Below are 18,398 nucleotides of genomic sequence, written 5' to 3'. Positions count from 1 at the left end.
GGTGAGGTTCGCCAGCTTGGCTCTGGGTGGAGCTCTGTCGTCGGTGCCCAGCGGGTGCCACACTCTGTGTGGGAGCTGTCAGAACATCAGTGGAGGGCTGTGGGGCACTTTGCTCAACATCCTCCTGGATCAGCAGGAGAGCAGCATGGTCCGCAGAGAGGTACAGTGTTGGAACTGGAATTGTTTTGTATTATTGTCGTAGTATTTATATTTGATTGACAAAAGCTTATTTGTGGAAAAAGACATACTTCAGTTTCACTCTGTCAGTGGTCATAAAAGGTTTGGCCTCTCTTGTATTACCAGTCAAATACAGGCAGATGGCACTGTTGTAGATGCAGTCTAACTGGCCCCATCGTGTTCATATCTCTTTTTTTGTTTTGTGTGTCCAGGCTGCTTTTATCCTGCAGAACTTGCTGGTGATGCCGATGCCTGCCAACGCAGAGGAGGCCAAGGACTCGGACTGGCAGGTCAGCAGCTCTGCCAACCCGTTAAAACGCTTTAATAAACCATGAACTGGTGTCTCGCTGTTTCTCTTTCTCTTTTCTGACCTCTCCCTATAAGAAAAAAGGAGAAAAATTATTGCTTTTGCATTTGATGGTTGACATGTGGGGGTTTAAAAAGAACAGACAATAAAAGCTACAACTAGACAAAAATACATTTCTGCTAAGTACTTAATGTTTAAAATATAGATCTATTGATTTTACCTTCAATCTTTCTGTGTTTAATAATTTCTCTGAGCTCTGTGGAAAGTTTGTGGAGGTGATGGGCTGGTTTCCTGTTCGCTCACCTTTCCGACATTGATCATCCCCTCTCCCAGCACCCATGTGTCCATGATGAGGTGTCTGGCCTCTCTTTGGTGGGTCTCCCGGCGCTCAAGGCTCTGCTCTACCACTGTCAGTTCTTCCAGCATGTGGCTCTCTCTGCCTCCATTTGTTACCGAGGCAGGTATACATTCCACCTACAGCCTGCTGGCAGTGGCAGTTCTCAGGAGAGTGAGTCACTGGGTAAGCTTTGTGTTTTGTATCTGTGGGAAATCATCTGCCTTATGACGGAGGAGAAAAAACAAAACCAGTTTTAAGTGGAATAATATGGGTCTGAAAATATGTACCCAGCAGTTGTGTTGTTAAAATGTTCCTTCAATCTTGTGTTGTTTTTTCTTTGACCCATAAATAGTGTTTTTGTTTATCAAAGTGTTTTTTGTTTATCTGTTTGTCTAGATTCTGAGAGTTCTCTGTGGTTCTGGAGATGTGACCCTCCAGCACCAGCTCCTAACTCTCGGAGACCCTCCAGCTCCCTCTCTACGTCCAGCACCGTGGTCAGCAAAGCTCTTGTTCCTTCGGATACACAAACCAACAAATAAACAGCTGAGTTAAATATAACTGATGCTCACATCTTCACGTCATCCATTTCAGATTAGAGGCTCAGAGCCACACATCCCTAAGGCTTTCTCCTCACTGAGCATCTCAGAAGATACTCCTGCCAGCAGGCTGACAGCTCAAGGTACTACAGAGAGAGTGTGTTTGTGTGTGTGTGTGAGTGTGTGCCTCTGCCCCCTAGTGTTCAATGCACACAAATGTGGTTCTTTACAGATGGATAGAGACGGTTTTGTGGAATATGCACCTGGAGCGATTAAAAAGTCGAAAATAGCTTTTTATATATTCTTTCGATGACTTTGATTACTTGATCAGAGACGTGACTCTGGGACAGTGTGCTTTCTTCTGGGGAAGCTTCTCTATAAGCTGACTACTGATGTATCTCACAGGCCAGAGTGACACGGACACCAGCGACTCTGTTACCTCCCAAGATTCCAGACAGTGCGAGCCATTGGCCGCGGAACCCGTCGTCATGGTAACTCCCGACCTCCTGACGGCCCACTGCGGCCTGCTGACTTGTCTGCTGTCCATCCTGCCTGAGTTCACCCTCACTGCCATCGGACACAACCAGCTCCTCCAGGCCCTGTCCAGGTCAGAGGCCCAGTGAACACCTTTGCCCCAGCAATGTGTTAATCATTAATAGAACTCCAAATATTTAATATACATAGAGTATAGCTGGTTTAAGAGTTACCTTGTATAATAATTGTTACATCTAATTCACTGGTTTAGTTTTTAGTTTCATTCTCTGGGGGTTTGGCAGTGTAAAAGCTTTTTTTTATAATATTGAAAGATATTAAAAATATACATGTGTATTTTTTATTCTGCAGAGAATTCATGCTAATTGTAGCCTTATTCCCCTCTAGCAACTCTGTTGCAAACACACAACGTTTCCCATCATGATTCTCTTCTCCCTCAGTCTAGTGGAAATCAGGCCCATCGAGAAATGTCTGAATGAGCTTTATTCACCAAACTTGCTGCCAGGAGAGAGAGAAGACATCAAGAGTCAGGTAAGGAATCTTGTGATCGACAGTTCAGAAGACTTCTTCAACTTTTATTTTCCTTTGTATTATTTTAAGTCACCGCTGACAACGTGGGCTGGTATATTTCAGCGCCGGTGTCAGTACAGCAGTGCTCTGCGGTTTGAGGGCACCTTCATGTCTCAGTGTGGGTGGAATACTCAAGCTCATACTCGAAGCAAGAAAATAAGCTTGAAGGAGGAATTACTATTTTTGCTTTACTATACTGCTTCTCTAACTCAAAGGGCGCTCAGAGATTACGTACCTCCGCCAGGGACCAAAAGTTTCCTTATTAACCCACATTTCTATTCACTAGTTTCAGATTTTTATTTGAATCTCCATGTTATTGCACACACTCATCAATATTAGTCCCCTAAATATGTCTCATCAAGATCCATGATTTAGTCTTTGAAAAATCTATGAAGATTTGGCAATGTTAAAGAAAGTCAAAATATATTGATCCACCTCCTGATCCAGATGCATTGTTTGGATTCTCTCCTCACACATAACGCATCTTTCAGTGGTGTCATGGGAATCTGCCAAAATACTGCTAACTATCAGACAAACAAACAAACACAGACAAAAACATAAAATAACATTGTACATGTGTATTTGCTTGCATGTTTGGTCAATCTGTGCCAATCTCTTTGTGTTTGTGTTTTTCTAGTTTGTCACTTTACTCCAGTTCCTGTCCAGCTTCTCGAAGCTGCTGCAGTCGTGTATCTCAGTGAACCAGGAACTGATTCCTGAGCTGGACTTCACGAAACAGCTGCTGACGACTCTGGTTGCAGTTCTCATGCTGGACACCAAAGGATTAGGTCAGAATATTGTATGTAATTCAAAGTGAAAGATGATCTCTGAGAAATATAGTTGGTAATAATAATCCAAAAGCATTTAAGAATATTTCCCTTAGCCTAAAAACTGTATGTACTACCATCACAGCTACCTTCATCAATGCTTCAAATGAACGTCCTCTGGAGACATGTGTCCCACATGGTGTGCAGAGTGCTCCACAGTGTGATCTGTGTGTGGCTTTGTGGCTGTCTCGTGTCGTTAAATTTGTGACTCACTCTTTCCCCTCTTCAGATGCAGGTACTCGGGACACGGTTTGTCTGTGCTGGGCAGACGTGTTTATGCTCCTGGCTACTCTGGTGAGGAGGGACAGCTCAGCGGCGTACCCATCTGTCTCCGCTGCGCTGGGGAAACGCTGGCGGACATTTGCAGGTACACAGATACTCTGTGCTCTGTTCACTTGTGTGCGTGTGTATGTGGTAATATGAGTGAGAAAAGTGACAACATTTATTATTCTGGTTCAGGCTACAGGATCAGTTTTATAATCATATGTTTTGTTATATTTCTTAAAATGTTGAAATAATAGTTGAATGAACGGTGTAAAAACAAATGCAAAAACTCAAGCAAATTAAGAAAACATATTCATCAATTGGATAACACGTGCTGAAAATACACAATACCACAACCAAATACAGAAACACACTGAACATACACACAACCAAATACAGAAACACAGTGCACATACACACAACCAAATACAGAAACACAGTGCACATACACACAGCCACAACTAGATACAGAAACACACTGCACATACACACAACCACAACCAGATACAGAAACAAACTACACACAACCACATTCGAATACAGAAACACATACACACAATACAACAGCATAAACAAAAATGTTTGTTACTGAAGTCCGTTTTTGAAAATGTATGTAGCCCATCCAGGTTTGTTCCTTTCTCCTGTTTGAAGCACGTGTGTCATCAATGTTTTCTCAATGTTCTTGTGTTTTGCCCATTTGCAGGTTTGTGTGTGTGTGTGTTAGGCGTCTCAAATAATTCAAATTAGCCACTGCTCTTTAAGAGTCAAGATTTTAGTAGATCAAAACATCCGGCTGTAAGATAATGTTTTCCTTCTAATCATAAATTCTAATAATCAGGACAACAGTAATTATTCTAAATGTGGCATCTCACCTAATCAGGATTAGCATTTTAGGTTATTTTCGGCCTGGATTCCTCTTTTTATTTTTTAAGTCCATCTTATTGACACATTAGTTGCATCATTGCTGTGTTTATTAACTTTCCCGAACAGATGCCAGGAGAAGATAATTGCATCCTCTTCTTAAACAACCTCTACTCCTCCTACTCATCGTTCTACATGATTAATGGCGCAGCAGGAAAATCTGATGAGTCCACCGAAAGATGAATGCTGAGCCTTTGTGTGTGTGTGTATTTATGTCTGTGTACATGTTTATGATATCAGGGTGTCTGCTCGTGCATTCAAATGATAAGTGTCTCCTCCACCAGTGCATGCCGCCTCAGTCATGGACACATATCTTGCTGTCGAGGGATTTAAACAAAGGATTTGTCATTTTGTCTTTGCTGAGATTTTCAGTTTGTGTTGCAGCGTCACTCAGAAAAAGGAAAGTATTGTTTTCTCCCACAACCTCACTCCTTTTTTCTTTGTGTGTGTTTGCAGGAACGTTATCAGTGTGTGTGACTGAGAAGTTTGCAGACCCTCAGCTCCACACAGTCGCTCTGCAGTTCCTCTGTGCAATTTTCACAGAGGAGACTAAGAGTCGAGGTGACCAGGCCACAACCTCCAACTCAAAGTGTGCAACTTCTTTGACAGACATTGTGAACTCTCCCTCGGCCAGCCAGCTCTGTGAACTCTTACTCCAGGTACATGTAGGGGTGGGCATTGTTCTTTTACAACAAAAATTGTATGGGATCATGGCAAATTTACAATAACACAACAGCTTTGATGGTATTTTTGGCATTCGTGGATATGTATGTCGTTCACTGTGTCCCTCTCTGTCTGTTGATGCTAGAGTTTTGATAAGAGGACCCTTCAGGACCCTTTAAAGAAGCTGACAGCGAGAGCTCTGACGACGCTGTTGGCCTGCAGCCCCGCAGCTCAAAGCCATGCGGCCAATGGTAATTCCAATTTACTTGTTGTCTTATGTTCCCCAATAGGAGACATGCGAGCTGTTGTTAGACATAAACTCCAGAGAATGTCCATACAACTGGGTCCAGACTTTCGCCAGATTTGACCTTTCATGTCTGAAAGCGGCTGTGGTGTTCGTCATGCTATCATGGATTGGAAAAAATAAAACATGTAGATTATAGTGTATACCCTTGTGTCAGTTTTGCAATAACTTGAAGTTAACTAAAATGAAATCTGTGTCATCTTATCCTGCTTTCTTGTGTGTTCCAGCTGGTTTAATCGACAGCTGTGTGGAGCAAATGAAGCAGTCTCATTCCCAGCTCCACCTGGAGTCAGTCCGACCCAGCAAGGCTTCTCTCCGCAAAAAGGTGAACAGAGACTGGCTGGAAATTTCCAGTCTCAGCGTTTCTCTGCTGCTCAGTTTTTCAGTTTTTTTTTTTCCCTTTGGGTGGAATAACAATCTGAATTCAACCTGAATGAGTTTTTAGAAAAATATCATGCACATCAAATTGCTGCTTTGGGCATTAAATGTTCATTAAACTGTATTTTCAACTTGGGACAATCAGAAATATTGATCTTGGTTTTGTCTTTTCATATCATCAGGAAGAGGCCCATTTAAAGGAAGTCAGGCTGAGTGTGGAGATCCTGCAGAGCGCTCTTTACCGCAACGATGAATGCAAAGTGAGCCTCTGTGTCTGCCTTTTAATTCCCCACTGCTAATTGTTTTTTAATGGAACCTCGGCGCACAAATGCTGTAAATGAGATTCGCCTAAATGTGCATGGCCCTGCTAACGTCTCAGCAAGTTCTTAAACACTTTATGGGCATTACCTACAATTACTTACAGAGCATATTAGCTGGTCTTCATTCTCTAAGTGTTTCTCAGGCACTGGTGGTTACCTTTGACTAAAGAGCCGGGGAGGCTTGACGGAAGCGCTCACCCTGCAATTATTCTCCTCCCTGCGTGTTTCTCCTGCACAGTTACCAAAATATTGAGTGTTTATGTTGCTGCCTCTTTGTTTGTGCTGTTAAATTCTCTAATATGTGTCATTACTTTAAGCAGTTGTGCATCTGTAGTCATGTACATGCCTGCATTCCTTGTATGTGTGTGGGTTTAATGTTGTGTAACCATGTATATGTGTGTCTGTAGGTGGTGGCTTCAGATGCGCGCCTCACACTGACCCTCTATGCTCTTTGGCCTTGGCTCCTATTGGACGACCCCAACATGGAGGCTGTGCTGGAGCTACTGTGTGTCTATACAGCCAACTGCACCACAGGTCTTTATATGCGTGTGTGTGTGTCTGTGTGTGTCTGTGTGTTTATGCAGGCACTGTGCCTGGCCCGTGCCTGCCCATCGCCTCCGTCTGCATTTAGCAATCTGAGTCTGAGTCACGCACACGTCGCACTAAGAGCCCGTTGTCCTCTCCAGTGACCGCTGAACAACATTGTGTCTCACTGTATAAGACCAGCGCCTGCTCGCCTGCCAGTCACAATGGGCCCAGTGTCAGGACGTGGGGACCAAGCTGCATGGCTGCTTGTATGGCGACGGGTTTTCAGACCAGTGAGAGATGATGTGGGGAATGACAGAGTGCATCTGAGTGGCATGAGATAAAGATATTTTCTGTCATGCAAACGTAGGAGCTGCTGAAACCATAGAGAAAGATGTAAGGTCGAGAAGGTTAGAATCATGGGATGGATTTGATAAACAGCTCGTGGTCACTTTGATATATTTGTGTTTTGTATGCATGTGTAATTAGTGTAGTTGTGCAATGGAAATAAGCTTAACCATTGAAGGAGAGGAAGTTTCGACACTTCTGAACGCTTCTCTCTCTGTGCGTGTGTGTGTGTAACTCTGTTTGATTGGCACCGGTTCCTCCGTGGGTGTGTGTGCTCTGATCTAAACCCGCTCACTTTAGACCCCCTGTAAGTTCAACCTGTGAAGCACCAGAAACCAGTGAAGTCGGCACAGCATTTCCCTAAAGGTTAACCGAACAGCAGGTTACGTTCAGCCTGCATGCAGCCAGGCTTAGTATTACACCATCCACCCTCAGGCTACTACTTCGTCTCCGGAGACTGCTACATTTCTACCCAACGTTTCATCTCCAGTCTGCCTCCTTCAGCCGAGCCTTTGTTTTAGCTTGAAGTCAGATTGTTGTTTTCATCTGTGCAACACATATTTTCGTGGATATTTTTGTAGCAGCCTCCAAACTTGTTCCCACAGATGCACACAGGATAAAAAAGGAGACATCTGTGTTTATCTGCACTTCAATACAAGGATCGGCTCTATATGTTACCTGGTTGGGAAAATGAATCAGATCAGAGTGGCTTTGACTCACACCAGTGAAGCAGATCCACTGTAAAGCAGACCTCCCTTGTCAATTTCACGATACGTCAGCCGTCTTGACAGGTATTGAGATAACCTCGGGCTAACATCAGCATACGCCTGTTGCTGCGTCTTACCATTTTAGGTTTAGCATAACCAACTAGCTGTCATGTTCGGCAATGTTCAACATCAATCAGTGTCAGACGTCATATTTTCCTGGAATTTGCATGTAATCCTCTGCCGCAGCAATTAGTCATGTCAGTTATATACCAGTGTAAATATGATGATGAAAGAGACGGACTGTTATTTCTGAGTTATTTGGTTTTATTTACATTGTAACTGGCCTTGTCGTAGAATAAATTGAAGCTGCCACCTACGGCTAAATAATTGCTGTTAGGGCTGTGTTAATGAGGTGATACAATAAGACGTGATAATGCATATAATAGAGCATGTGTCACTTGTTTGTCAACGTGTGGAGATTATAGCAAGGACAATAATCTGTTTTGCACCTTTCATACAAGTAATAAAGCTCAAAATGTTTTTCCTAAATAAGCAACAGTAAAACAGTGACTGAAGGCTCCTTCAAAGATGTATAATGAGATTTCTAATAAAAAACAATAATAATACATTTAATTTCATATATAAGAGCAAGCTCAATGTGCTTTACAAAAAAGAGGAAACACTAAAAACTGCTAAGTTGTTATATAAATAAACAAGACACAATATTTTAAATAATAAAAAACAAAAGGCCACGATAAAACAAACCAGAAACAATAAAATGATACAACCAAAAAAAACAGGATCAAATCAGATCATTAATCAGATGCTGATTCTGTATTTGGTGGGAACATTTCCGGAAGGATTAACAGTAGTTTTTTCTTCTGATTTCTTAAGTTTCCATCAGGTTAAACTGTTTTGGCCACAAAGTTTCTTTCATTATTATATCATTTGTCATTTGTGTTAGCCAGATGTTGCATCAAAGATAAGCCGTGCATGCAGCTGTGCACAGATGTTTTGGTATCGTGAGCAGACAGCCATGCAGGTCAGTGGCGCTGAAAGCCCAGTGAAGTAGCTTTAAGGTAAATGGAAAAAAGCAACCAGCTCCAAGAATAAGAGGAAAAGTGTTTCCCTGTTTATTTTTGGATTAGCAGTTAGCATAGCTGCTTAGAATAGACAGTGCAGTAGTTGCAGACGGGCATGTGTCTCCTTTGGATGATTACAGCTACATACAACCATAATATTTCTAAAATGTTTCATCAGTGTTTTGCTTCTCCTTTCTCCCAGCATGCAGTTCTCTCTGTGGGAGTATACCGCCAGGATCGAAAGGCTCCTCCAGTAGCTCGCTTATGCACGCTGTCATGAAGCTGGCCTCAGGGGTCGCCCCAGACAACACCCCAGTCCAGAAGCTGGCCTTCTCTCTCCTCACAAACCTCGCCATGTCCCGCGACTGCAGAGGCCTCCTGCAAAAGGTTCAAGTTGTCCCATCAAATGCGTTTGTCCATTTGGGTGGAGTCACGTGACAGTACTCAAAAGTTCTATGTTATGAATGTATCTTTCTCTACACGTGACACTGAAACTCTTTTTTTCTGTTGTACTCAGAATAACTTCCTCCAAGCCTTCGTTTCGGTTCCAGTGCCCAAGGCGGGTGGTGGTGGCGGCGTGCTGGGCCTGTGGCTTAAGCTGCTGGTCACCCTCTCGTTCGCGGAAGACATCCAGCAGAGTCTCCTGAGGGTGACCGGAGTCCTGGAGCTGCTGGCGGACTTGGCAGCTCACCGGAGGAATGCGCTGCTCACCCTTCACAACCTCTGCTTCTGGCCCGCCAACAAGCCTCACGTCATTGCCAGTGGTATGACAGGAAATCAGGACCTACAGATACTGATCTCAGGCAATTCACGTACAAAAGGGAAATACAGAAACACAGATGTATTTTATGAAACACATATCAGAGTTTCATCATCTGGTAAAAACAGTATTTTATATAAGCAGTGATTTGCAATTATACCCATTGAAGGCAGAAGAATGAATATAGTATTTTATTATTTAACAAATAATTTTTTTGCCTTTAGTTAGATGATAAGATTGATACCACCCTGGTGTGTGCAGTAATTAGGCAACCTGTTTTCCCCTGCTTATAGTATTTATGCTAAGCTAACCACGTTTTGACCCCAGCTCCCTGCTCGAGGCAACAAATGTGCGATATCGATTTGCTCATCTCCTGAAAATCTCTGTGCGAGAGAGCAAAACAGGCGCATCCACCTAAATATCAAACTGTTGCTGGAAAACGAAATCAACGTTATGAATCTCTCAACTGCTTTTAGGCACTTTTACCTTTCGTGACACAAGAGCACATAGTGTATTGACAGTGTGCATTGTGTTATTGACAGTTTGTTTTAGCGTCTGTTCCTTCCTGCGTTACTAAACACAGATTTAAAAAATATAAGACAGCGCTATTTTTTTTTGTCTCTTGTGCATATTTATTATAAAAAATACTGGAAACAGTGAAGTGCTTGTACGTTAGAGAGTGTCATATTTAAATGAAGGGTTGAGAGAAGGCAGCAGGTGCACAGTGCATGAAGATGAATGACTCTAAGACACGTAGATGGAAACAAAACTAGAGGAAGAGGAAGTTACAGTGATGATAAGATTGTGTGTTTACCCTGTGCATTGCAAGCAGCAGGTTGGAGTTGTGGGTCCAGGTGGTCGGAATTTGTTGCGACATGTAGCTTTGTTGTTGTTTCACCCCATTTCCTTTGTGTGTGAGACAATCATCTTATCAGAAGGGTTGACACGGTGCATTACCAACGTGTACATGGAAAAAGTAGTGTGGGTTTGAAGTGTTAGAACCATATTTAATCTTTATTTTAACTCCAATGTGCCTAAGTGAAAGACTTTATTCCATGTGATGAGGGCTCTGATTAGCTGCTCATCTTTCCTCCAGACAAAGCCATGAAGACGCTCCTCTGCTGCCTGGAAGGCAAAGAGATGGAGACTCGCTGTATGGGAGCATCCGCACTTTGGGCGTTGCTTCATAACAATCAGAGGGTACTTGCACACCCATACAAACACACACATACACACACGTCCATGAGCACTTAAAGTTTATTTTAGTGCATTTATTGGCTAGAATTGGAGTTTACTGACGATATATGTCAAGTCAAGTCCTGGCCTGTCTTCATGCTCTCTGGTTCTTTGCCCGTTAGACATTGATCTAGTGCACTTTGTCTCATTGAACAGATTTAGCACCGTGTCCTTACTTCAAGGTCCCATTGTACCAAAGCTTTAGTGTCGTCGCTTTGGATAAAAGTGCAAATACATTGGTCAATGAATAAATCTGCCTGAAATCTTGGTTTTACTCTTGCATGGCGGCTCAGCCTCATTGATCTCCTAGTTGTCGTCTTATAAACACAACCGTTAATCGTCCCTTCTCTTTTCCCGTCAAAGGCCAAGACGACGATGAAGTGTCCCTCAATACGACGGAGGATTGACGAGGCACACACCACCTCTAAGAAAGGTCAACATTTATTTACTTGGCGGGAGTATCAGCCTCTGGTCTCACACTTTAGTCTGACAATTTAACTTTTACGTCTCTTTGTTTGAAATTGTTTTTCTTTTTCTCTAACCTGCAGCTGCAGAGAACAATCCGGATCCTATGGGTCCCTACCTGTTGAAGTGCTTTGAAAACCTTTCTCAGCTGCTAAATAACTGATTGTATTTATACTTTTGTTTCTTTGTATCATATTTTATACTTATATAAATATTAAAGTGGCAGCATTTAGGTGCCGTCTTGTACAAAACTTCACACGCGATGCTTTGATTTCTGTGAGCAGTTTCACTTTTGAACACCAGTTGTGGTCTCAAATACAGGAACTGGGGCTCGAACGTCGACAGAAGTGAACTTTGTGCACAATTCTGCTTTGCCCAGTGAACTGTGGCCTTCAGTCCTTGCAACGCACCACATCTTCAGTAATGAGAAGGCACGGGCCAGACTTTGTCTTTCTGTTCAAACGTCACAATGCCAGGCTGCATAGAAGCACAGCTGTGCTTGGAAGTAATTGCTTGTATCAGCATGCTAACAAGCTTCAGCAGTTTTCGTTAATAGTATTTGATAATTAGAACTGAACACAAGCTACAACAGAGATTGATGTGAATGTCATGAGGTTTTTTTTTTGGGGGGGGGTTCAGGTAGATGAATGGGTGTGTCATGTCGGGACCATGACGTTTCGTGGTGATGCATTGTTGCATAAGAGAGATTTCAGTAGAAAACACAACCTACTGCTGCTCCTCTTGTGTTGGTGGTCCCCCTTAAACAATTTATTTATTTCATGAATATTTTGTCTTTTTTTATTAGGGGATTTTAACTCACAGATTGTTTTTTCAATAAGGAACACGTCAGGTTGCTTTTCAACACACAATATCACTCTTTAGCTCTCACTGCAGATTGCTGCATTTTAACACCGACCTAACCCCAAGCCCTCAATTAGACCTAACCCTCATGGTTTGAGAGGAAAAAGTTTACTGAAGTCATTAGACCTCTTTCTATTAATCTTTCAAAAAGTTATTTTAAGTACCCAAGTCAGTCGGATTGATCTAATTCTTACACAAATTTTAAAATGCCACAGAAAATACTCAAAATAAAGTATTAAACTAGTTGTCCACAAATAATTTATACTTTGCAGGATTTCAGGCAGCTGATAGCCACAGTTATAGCAATATAGAAACCTTCAGTATAATCCCACCATGCAGTATTATGCCGTGAGCTTCCCTCCCATTCTCAGCTCTGTTGACAGAGTGCGTCTCTGTGTGGACGGAGCTAACATGAAGTGAGTCCCAGCAGCTCAAGTGTGTGTCTTCAGCCTCTGAGCTCGCAGGAAGTGCAGCTCGGGTGCCTCTCCACTCGTCTCATCAATGCAGCTTTCATTCTCCCGTGGTGGGGCAAGATGGAAGCTGTACAAAAGGACCACTGGTACTTTGTGGTACTCATCTTTCTCCCTTTTCTCCGAGGTATTTATACATCTATTTAATATATTCAAACTTGTAGATTGGATGATTCACATGATCAAACCTCTGGTAACTTTGTTGAAACGGATGTTTGCTGTTGTTTTAAAGATAATCTGGAAGCTGAGCCTCACTGTACATGAACACATGCATTTCATTTCTTAAAATGTAATATTTCATTTCATAATAATTTCATAATCAGTAATTAAACTCCTTTTGAATTAGATTTGAGAGGAAAAGCCTCTAGTTGTCACATTTTTTAATCAATCTGTGAGACATTATTATTCTAAACACGCCTGAATTCATCCCCAGTGTCACAGGACTTGAAATCAGCTGTTGATCGTTCAGCTCAGTTAAAAGAGGCTTTGAAAACTTGAACACTTGATCAATGACAATTGTCAGTGGTGCTTGTGTGTGCCGGCTCAAATGAGCATAATTACCATAACCCACGGGATGGCCTGAAATCTGTAAGTGACTGTGGTATCCTTCAACCGGAGGACTTCAGGGAGGATGCATGAACTTGCATAGACAATCGTAATTACTCTCAAGATGAGGGTTTCCGAAGTTGTCATGTTAAAATATGATTGACTGTTTAATTACTTTAACAAAATTCTCTCTGCTCAGTTGCTGTCCAGCAGAAAGAGGCCGTCACAGTCCGACTGGAGGAAGGGATGATCCTCGGCTGTCTGTGCCCCTGGAGCGGCAACCTAAGCATGGTGTCCTGGACCAAAATTCCCGACAAGGTTCCCATAGCCGTGTTCCACCCAGAGTACGGCTCGTCCTTCTCTCGCCAACACATGGAGAGAATAGAGTTCCTGAGGACCGCGCCCATGGACGGAAGCATTTCCATGAAGAACGTCACTCATCAGGACATCGGGATTTACCACTGCTCAGTTCAGACCTTCCCTGGAGGACCCTGGATCACGAGCGTGCAGGTTGAGGATTTAGGTAAAGCAGCTCACTAACACTGCTCATTTATTACTGAAACATTTATTGGATGGCTGTGGTATGGATCAGGGAAGAACCCTCAAAATGTTGGTGCAGACCCAGGATTGCTTTTCTTTGGAAGGTCATTTTTTGACATTTACTCTGACTTCTCAGTGAATAATTGGATGGATATTGATGAAAGAAACAGATTTAGTGATGGTAAACGTGGTTTCATAAGGAGACTGTTGGGTCTTGGCCTTTAATTTATCAATTGTTATCAGTAAAAATCAGCTTTCTTATTCCCCATTTACATCATGGAGCTAACCTGCTAGTTCTTTGACAAGATGTTTCCTAAATGAGTCCCTCACCTCCCCGTGTTTGCAGATGAGCCACCTGAAGAAGGAGAAGATGAGGATGCTGATGAAGAAGGAGGAGAAGACGACGTCGCAGAGCACCCCACCCCAGGGGGGATTGTGGTAGACGTACATTTGGTGGCGGAGCAGGACAGCAATCTGACCATCAGCTGCGACCACAAGCACGACGGCACCGTTTACCAGGCCCTGCTGGAGAGGATGCCTTCTGGCCAGCCCTGGGGCATCATCGGCGTGTGCAAGCAGGTGGACGGGGGCCTGGTGGGCGAGGACTACAGCGACAGGGGGCAGGTCAGCTGTGCCAAGAGCCTGGATGTCAACCTGCACCTGACGGGTGTGGTGCTGGACGATAGGGGTTTCTACCGCTGCACCTTCAACACAGATGCGGGGGTGCGGATCACCACCGTGCTGCTCACGGTCGTCACTCCAGGTACAAAGACAGATGTGCTGTAGTTGACACACACACACACAGACAGCTAGATGACTGGATGACGAATTGCTGCTCACGCTGAGGATGATTTATGGATGCAAATGTCCCTCATAGATTACAGTGATTGATGAAACATAATGAAAACAATAAAACAAGTTGTGATGCTGATCTCACACACTGCACTGTTGGCTCTGCTGAAACCTAACCTCCAACTTCCTGTGGTCCTGTGTATGTGTGTTTGTCTGTGTGCTACATGTTGTTCCTGTTCCACTTCTGGAGGCAAACATGCAACACACAAATGAAAAATCATGGCTTTCAGGCTGTTCTGCATTATTATTTTCTCTCATTTCCTCAACAGGTGGATTCAGCCTGTCTCTGTACATGTTGTATATTTACATCGGGGCTGGATGTGCAGGGCTTCTTCTCGTCATAGTCGTCATCATACTAGCTTTAAGGCAAAGGTGAGATCTCATTGTGTGTTCATGCTTCTATTCTTGATAAACACGGCCCCGTCTGTTTACTGGCATCAAGTATTCTCGGATACTCGACACACGACTGAGTGAGATCATCACCTGCACCAGAGTGATAATGTTTTCACCATCTTCTGTATATTTGTGAGCAGGGTTTCACAAATAACTGAACTGACTGATTAAAGGGGAGGAGCCAGGAGTATTTCTCGTTGCTTCACATTGCAAGTTATGATTTTTTATTTGATTTTTTCAATTTCTCAGGAAATGGATCTTAGTTTAGTGCAAATGACCAGACTACTTCCTTTTACGTTTCTTTTTGTTTTAAATTTGCGATGAGAAGGATTGTTTGGTCTTGGTGTACTAATGGGTACTGGGTGCCATTGTCATTACATAGAATATAACTGGATGAGTTTTTTTACACACTCTGGTATATACTATTTACACATTTATGTATAAATATATGCTTTAGTATCTCATATCAAAGCAGAGGTGCTACAGTGGCTATCCAAATGCTAAGGTCAGCATGCTAACATGCTACTTTTAAGCAGGTGTAATGGTTTACCGCCATGTTCTCCATTTTAGTATCGCATGTTAGCATGCTACTATTAGCTTACAGAGTAAATGACACAGGGAATTGAAGGCTGATGGGTGTGTAGCTGGTTTTGAAGATAGTTGAAAATGTTATTATTTTTACAATTCTCTGTGAAGAACGTGAATGGGCCTCATGCTGGAACCAATCGTATGAACAGATTTGTTCTTAAATAAAACATGTGCTGCCACAGTCTTCACACAGGGAATTAGGGGATTCATCTGAGTGAATTTGTATACGAATATGATACAGAAATAAATTTGATGAATATCTATCGATAGATTTAATGCAGAATTAATATCCTCACCATGGCATCATTGTATCTCTCTAACAGCTGTAGGGTCTCAATGCAGGTCTCTGATGTCACTAACAGATGTGCTATTAACATATTCTAATTGTTTTGGGTCGTATAAAAGGCCCCCCCGCCTCTGTTCGATGTGTGTTTTTTTCCTTTGCTGACAGCAGGACCTAAAGCTTTTTAAAGCACCATGAAATTCTCTTTACGCGATAATGGCGTATTTTGTTATCACGAACACGTTCCTCCTCAAGAACAGGTCGTCTTCCTCAGTCGGAAAGAAACGATTCATGGAGTGCACGTGCAGCCGCAAATCTGTGTTAATGCACGAAGCCCAATATCTTTATTTTATTACTATATTGCTGAAGAGACATTTAATCCTCAACCACATATTGATTGCTCAAGAGAGTTTTCCTTCTTCACTACTGCTCAGTGTTTGCTCATTATGGGAAGTGTTTGGTTTATTTCAGTAATCTTTTTTACAATCTAAGGTTGGTAAAGTGTGTTGATTGGTGTGATTTTGCTCACAGGATATGAAATGAATCTGTCGCTTTTATTGAATAATCAGGAAGAAGAGCAGGAGAGAGGAGTACCGAGTCAAACTGCACCCGTCTCAGAGACAGGCAAGTGTTGCGTTATTCATTATATCAACTCTTGTCTTTGCACTTGACGCCTTTCAGACTCTCCCCAACCTCCTCATCAGACACGCTCTTCATTATAAAGCCGTAACACTCGACTCTTAATCTTATCACATACACCACAGCCCATCTACATGTAACCTGATACATTGTAGACTTAACTAATGCTTAACAATAACAGAGTGTGAATGAATCTGTTTTACCTATGTGATACAGTAAATGTGATGAATGCAGCAAAATGTCGAGAGAATTAGTTGAAAATGTAGTTTCATCTCATAAGTTGCTTGGAAATGTAACAGGAAGTGTAACAGTAAAGAATAAGTACTATATTATAAGGAACAATTTAGACCTGGTGAAGTAATAATATGAAAACATGTAGGATTAATATTACTGGTGGTTGAAAAAACTTTCTATTTTGCTTATATCACATTTCTTTATTTAATTAAATGAAAATATGAGTAGTTATTGAATCTATACCTGTATTTTAGTATTTATCATATGAAAAAAGAGATTTAAAATCAGACTGCTTTGTAGCCAAGTGATGCTATGAAAGCTTTTTTGTTTGTTTATGACCTTCTTACACCACTGCGCTAACAGTCTAATCACCTGACTTGTGTTTTTGTCTAACACCTTAAAATGCTGATCAAGTTTAACGCACATCCGCAGCCAAACATCTACGAGAACGAGAACGTGTTTGTGTGTGCGGGGAACACAAAGAGGTCCCGGCAGAAAGGAAGCTGCCCGGTGTACGCCAACCTGCCGACCCCACGATCCCACAGAGCCGGACGTCCGCCTCGTGATAAATGAGCAGACGTGAATATGATTCACCGCCATACTGTGAATGTGTAGTTTTGAATCTGGCTCAGATGCCAGTAAGCTCTCAGGTCTTCCCAAACAAATCATTTACTGTGTATCTAGACAAAACAAAAAGATAAAGGCATATTGACAAGCTCCGAGCAGCTCTTCTGATGAGATGCAGGCGTCACAATGACAGTGATTAATATTCATATTGTGGTTTGACATGCATTAACAAGATGGTGCTCGTGTTCGTCTCAGGGAGCTGACACGTTCGGTTGGGTCCAGCCCTTAATTAAATGTAGTATGTGCCGCGTAATTACCGCCGAGAAAATATCTGTTTTGGGCAAAACAATATTTGACAGCAGCAGCCGTCGCGCGGGAAGCGGCAGACAAAAGCCTGTGTAATCGTTCTGTTCACTTCCATAACCCCTCAGTAACACGATTGACAAAAGCCTGTGTAATTGCTCTCCGTTTACTTTCATCCCTCCTGCTTTCCATTCAAAGCCTGACAATGGCGTCTAATCATCTAACAGGATAGAGAAAGGCAGTCACTCTGCACCATGTACCATCACTTGAGACTGCTGCGTTTCCCCAGAGGGCTCTCTGCCGAGGATGACTGCTTTCTAGTTACAACACGCCCTCATTATGAAAGCTAAACTCTAATTAGCTAATCCTGTGCTTCTGCCTCCTTCTACTATTCTGATTTATGAAGTGTAATTCAACTATTTTCTTATGATAAGCTGTCACAAGTTTTCCAAGCTGTATTTGTTATTATATTTTATTCCTGCCTATATATGCTCTTGTGAATCAGTATTTAATGTTCACGGTAGTTCTGTGAAACTATGTGTTGTTTAATGTGATTCGTTTATGTCCATAGAAATGGAGGCAGTGGCAGTAATGGATATGCGGACTATTCCGCTAGGAAACCAAATGTGGACAAGTTAGACATGTCAACATAAAGGGACAATATGGTGTTGGAATCACATGTTTTTTTTCTTTTCTTGCTGTTCCTGATTTAAAACGTGTCAATTTCAGTGTTATACCTGTGACACATTGTGTGATGACCAGCATTACTGAAGCCGATGTGTGTAACTGCTAATGACTTCCTGTGATATAAAATAAAAGGTGTCATAGCCACAGACTCGCTTACTTCCTGTGATGTGGGTGTGACAAGGGGGAAACTCTAGAAATAAAAAACTCGAGACTCGA

General features: G+C 42.4%; 2 protein-coding genes across 2 annotated transcripts in view; both read left to right on the top strand.

Annotated features, from left to right (window-relative positions):
* rttn (rotatin) overlaps window positions 1-11,470 on the top strand; it is a 31,912-nt gene extending 20,442 nt beyond the window's left edge. The window contains exons 31-49 of the mRNA XM_053412692.1: window positions 2-160; window positions 390-467; window positions 818-1,004; window positions 1,218-1,315; window positions 1,413-1,500; window positions 1,763-1,964; window positions 2,290-2,380; window positions 3,057-3,207; window positions 3,476-3,613; window positions 4,888-5,090; window positions 5,240-5,345; window positions 5,626-5,723; window positions 5,959-6,036; window positions 6,504-6,630; window positions 8,961-9,145; window positions 9,276-9,522; window positions 10,615-10,718; window positions 11,118-11,187; window positions 11,303-11,470. Coding sequence (XP_053268667.1) covers window positions 2-160; window positions 390-467; window positions 818-1,004; window positions 1,218-1,315; window positions 1,413-1,500; window positions 1,763-1,964; window positions 2,290-2,380; window positions 3,057-3,207; window positions 3,476-3,613; window positions 4,888-5,090; window positions 5,240-5,345; window positions 5,626-5,723; window positions 5,959-6,036; window positions 6,504-6,630; window positions 8,961-9,145; window positions 9,276-9,522; window positions 10,615-10,718; window positions 11,118-11,187; window positions 11,303-11,382 — 2,490 coding nt within the window. The 3' untranslated portion in view covers window positions 11,383-11,470. The remainder of the gene's footprint in view (window position 1; window positions 161-389; window positions 468-817; window positions 1,005-1,217; window positions 1,316-1,412; window positions 1,501-1,762; window positions 1,965-2,289; window positions 2,381-3,056; window positions 3,208-3,475; window positions 3,614-4,887; window positions 5,091-5,239; window positions 5,346-5,625; window positions 5,724-5,958; window positions 6,037-6,503; window positions 6,631-8,960; window positions 9,146-9,275; window positions 9,523-10,614; window positions 10,719-11,117; window positions 11,188-11,302) is intronic.
* Window positions 11,471-11,850: 380 nt separating this feature from the next.
* On the top strand, window positions 11,851-18,328 carry cd226 (CD226 molecule). Its single transcript, XM_053412693.1, has 6 exons — window positions 11,851-12,677; window positions 13,296-13,619; window positions 13,983-14,399; window positions 14,758-14,860; window positions 16,322-16,376; window positions 17,058-18,328. The coding sequence occupies exons 1-6, from the start codon at window positions 12,614-12,616 to the stop codon at window positions 17,196-17,198; spliced, it is 1,104 nt and encodes a 367-aa protein (XP_053268668.1). The 5' UTR covers window positions 11,851-12,613; the 3' UTR covers window positions 17,199-18,328.
* The last annotated feature ends 70 nt before the right edge of the window (window positions 18,329-18,398 follow it).

Source organism: Pleuronectes platessa, chromosome 20 (genome assembly GCF_947347685.1).
Source record: "Pleuronectes platessa chromosome 20, fPlePla1.1, whole genome shotgun sequence".
Taxonomy (NCBI): Eukaryota; Metazoa; Chordata; class Actinopteri; order Pleuronectiformes; family Pleuronectidae; genus Pleuronectes; species Pleuronectes platessa.
Note: the sequence above shows the minus strand (reverse complement) of the source record. Positions and strands in the feature narration are given on the sequence as shown.

What these genes read in the sequence shown, in the direction of transcription:
- cd226 (XM_053412693.1), top strand. Translation starts at nt 12,614, where the DNA reads ATGGAAGCTGTACAAAAGGACCACTGGTACTTTGTGGTACTCATCTTT. An exon ending in GCTCACGGTCGTCACTCCAG is followed by an intron (nt 14,400 to 14,757) that starts GTACAAAGACAG and finishes TTTCCTCAACAG; the next exon opens with GTGGATTCAGCCTGTCTCTG. An exon ending in ATACTAGCTTTAAGGCAAAG is followed by an intron (nt 14,861 to 16,321) that starts GTGAGATCTCAT and finishes TTGAATAATCAG; the next exon opens with GAAGAAGAGCAGGAGAGAGG.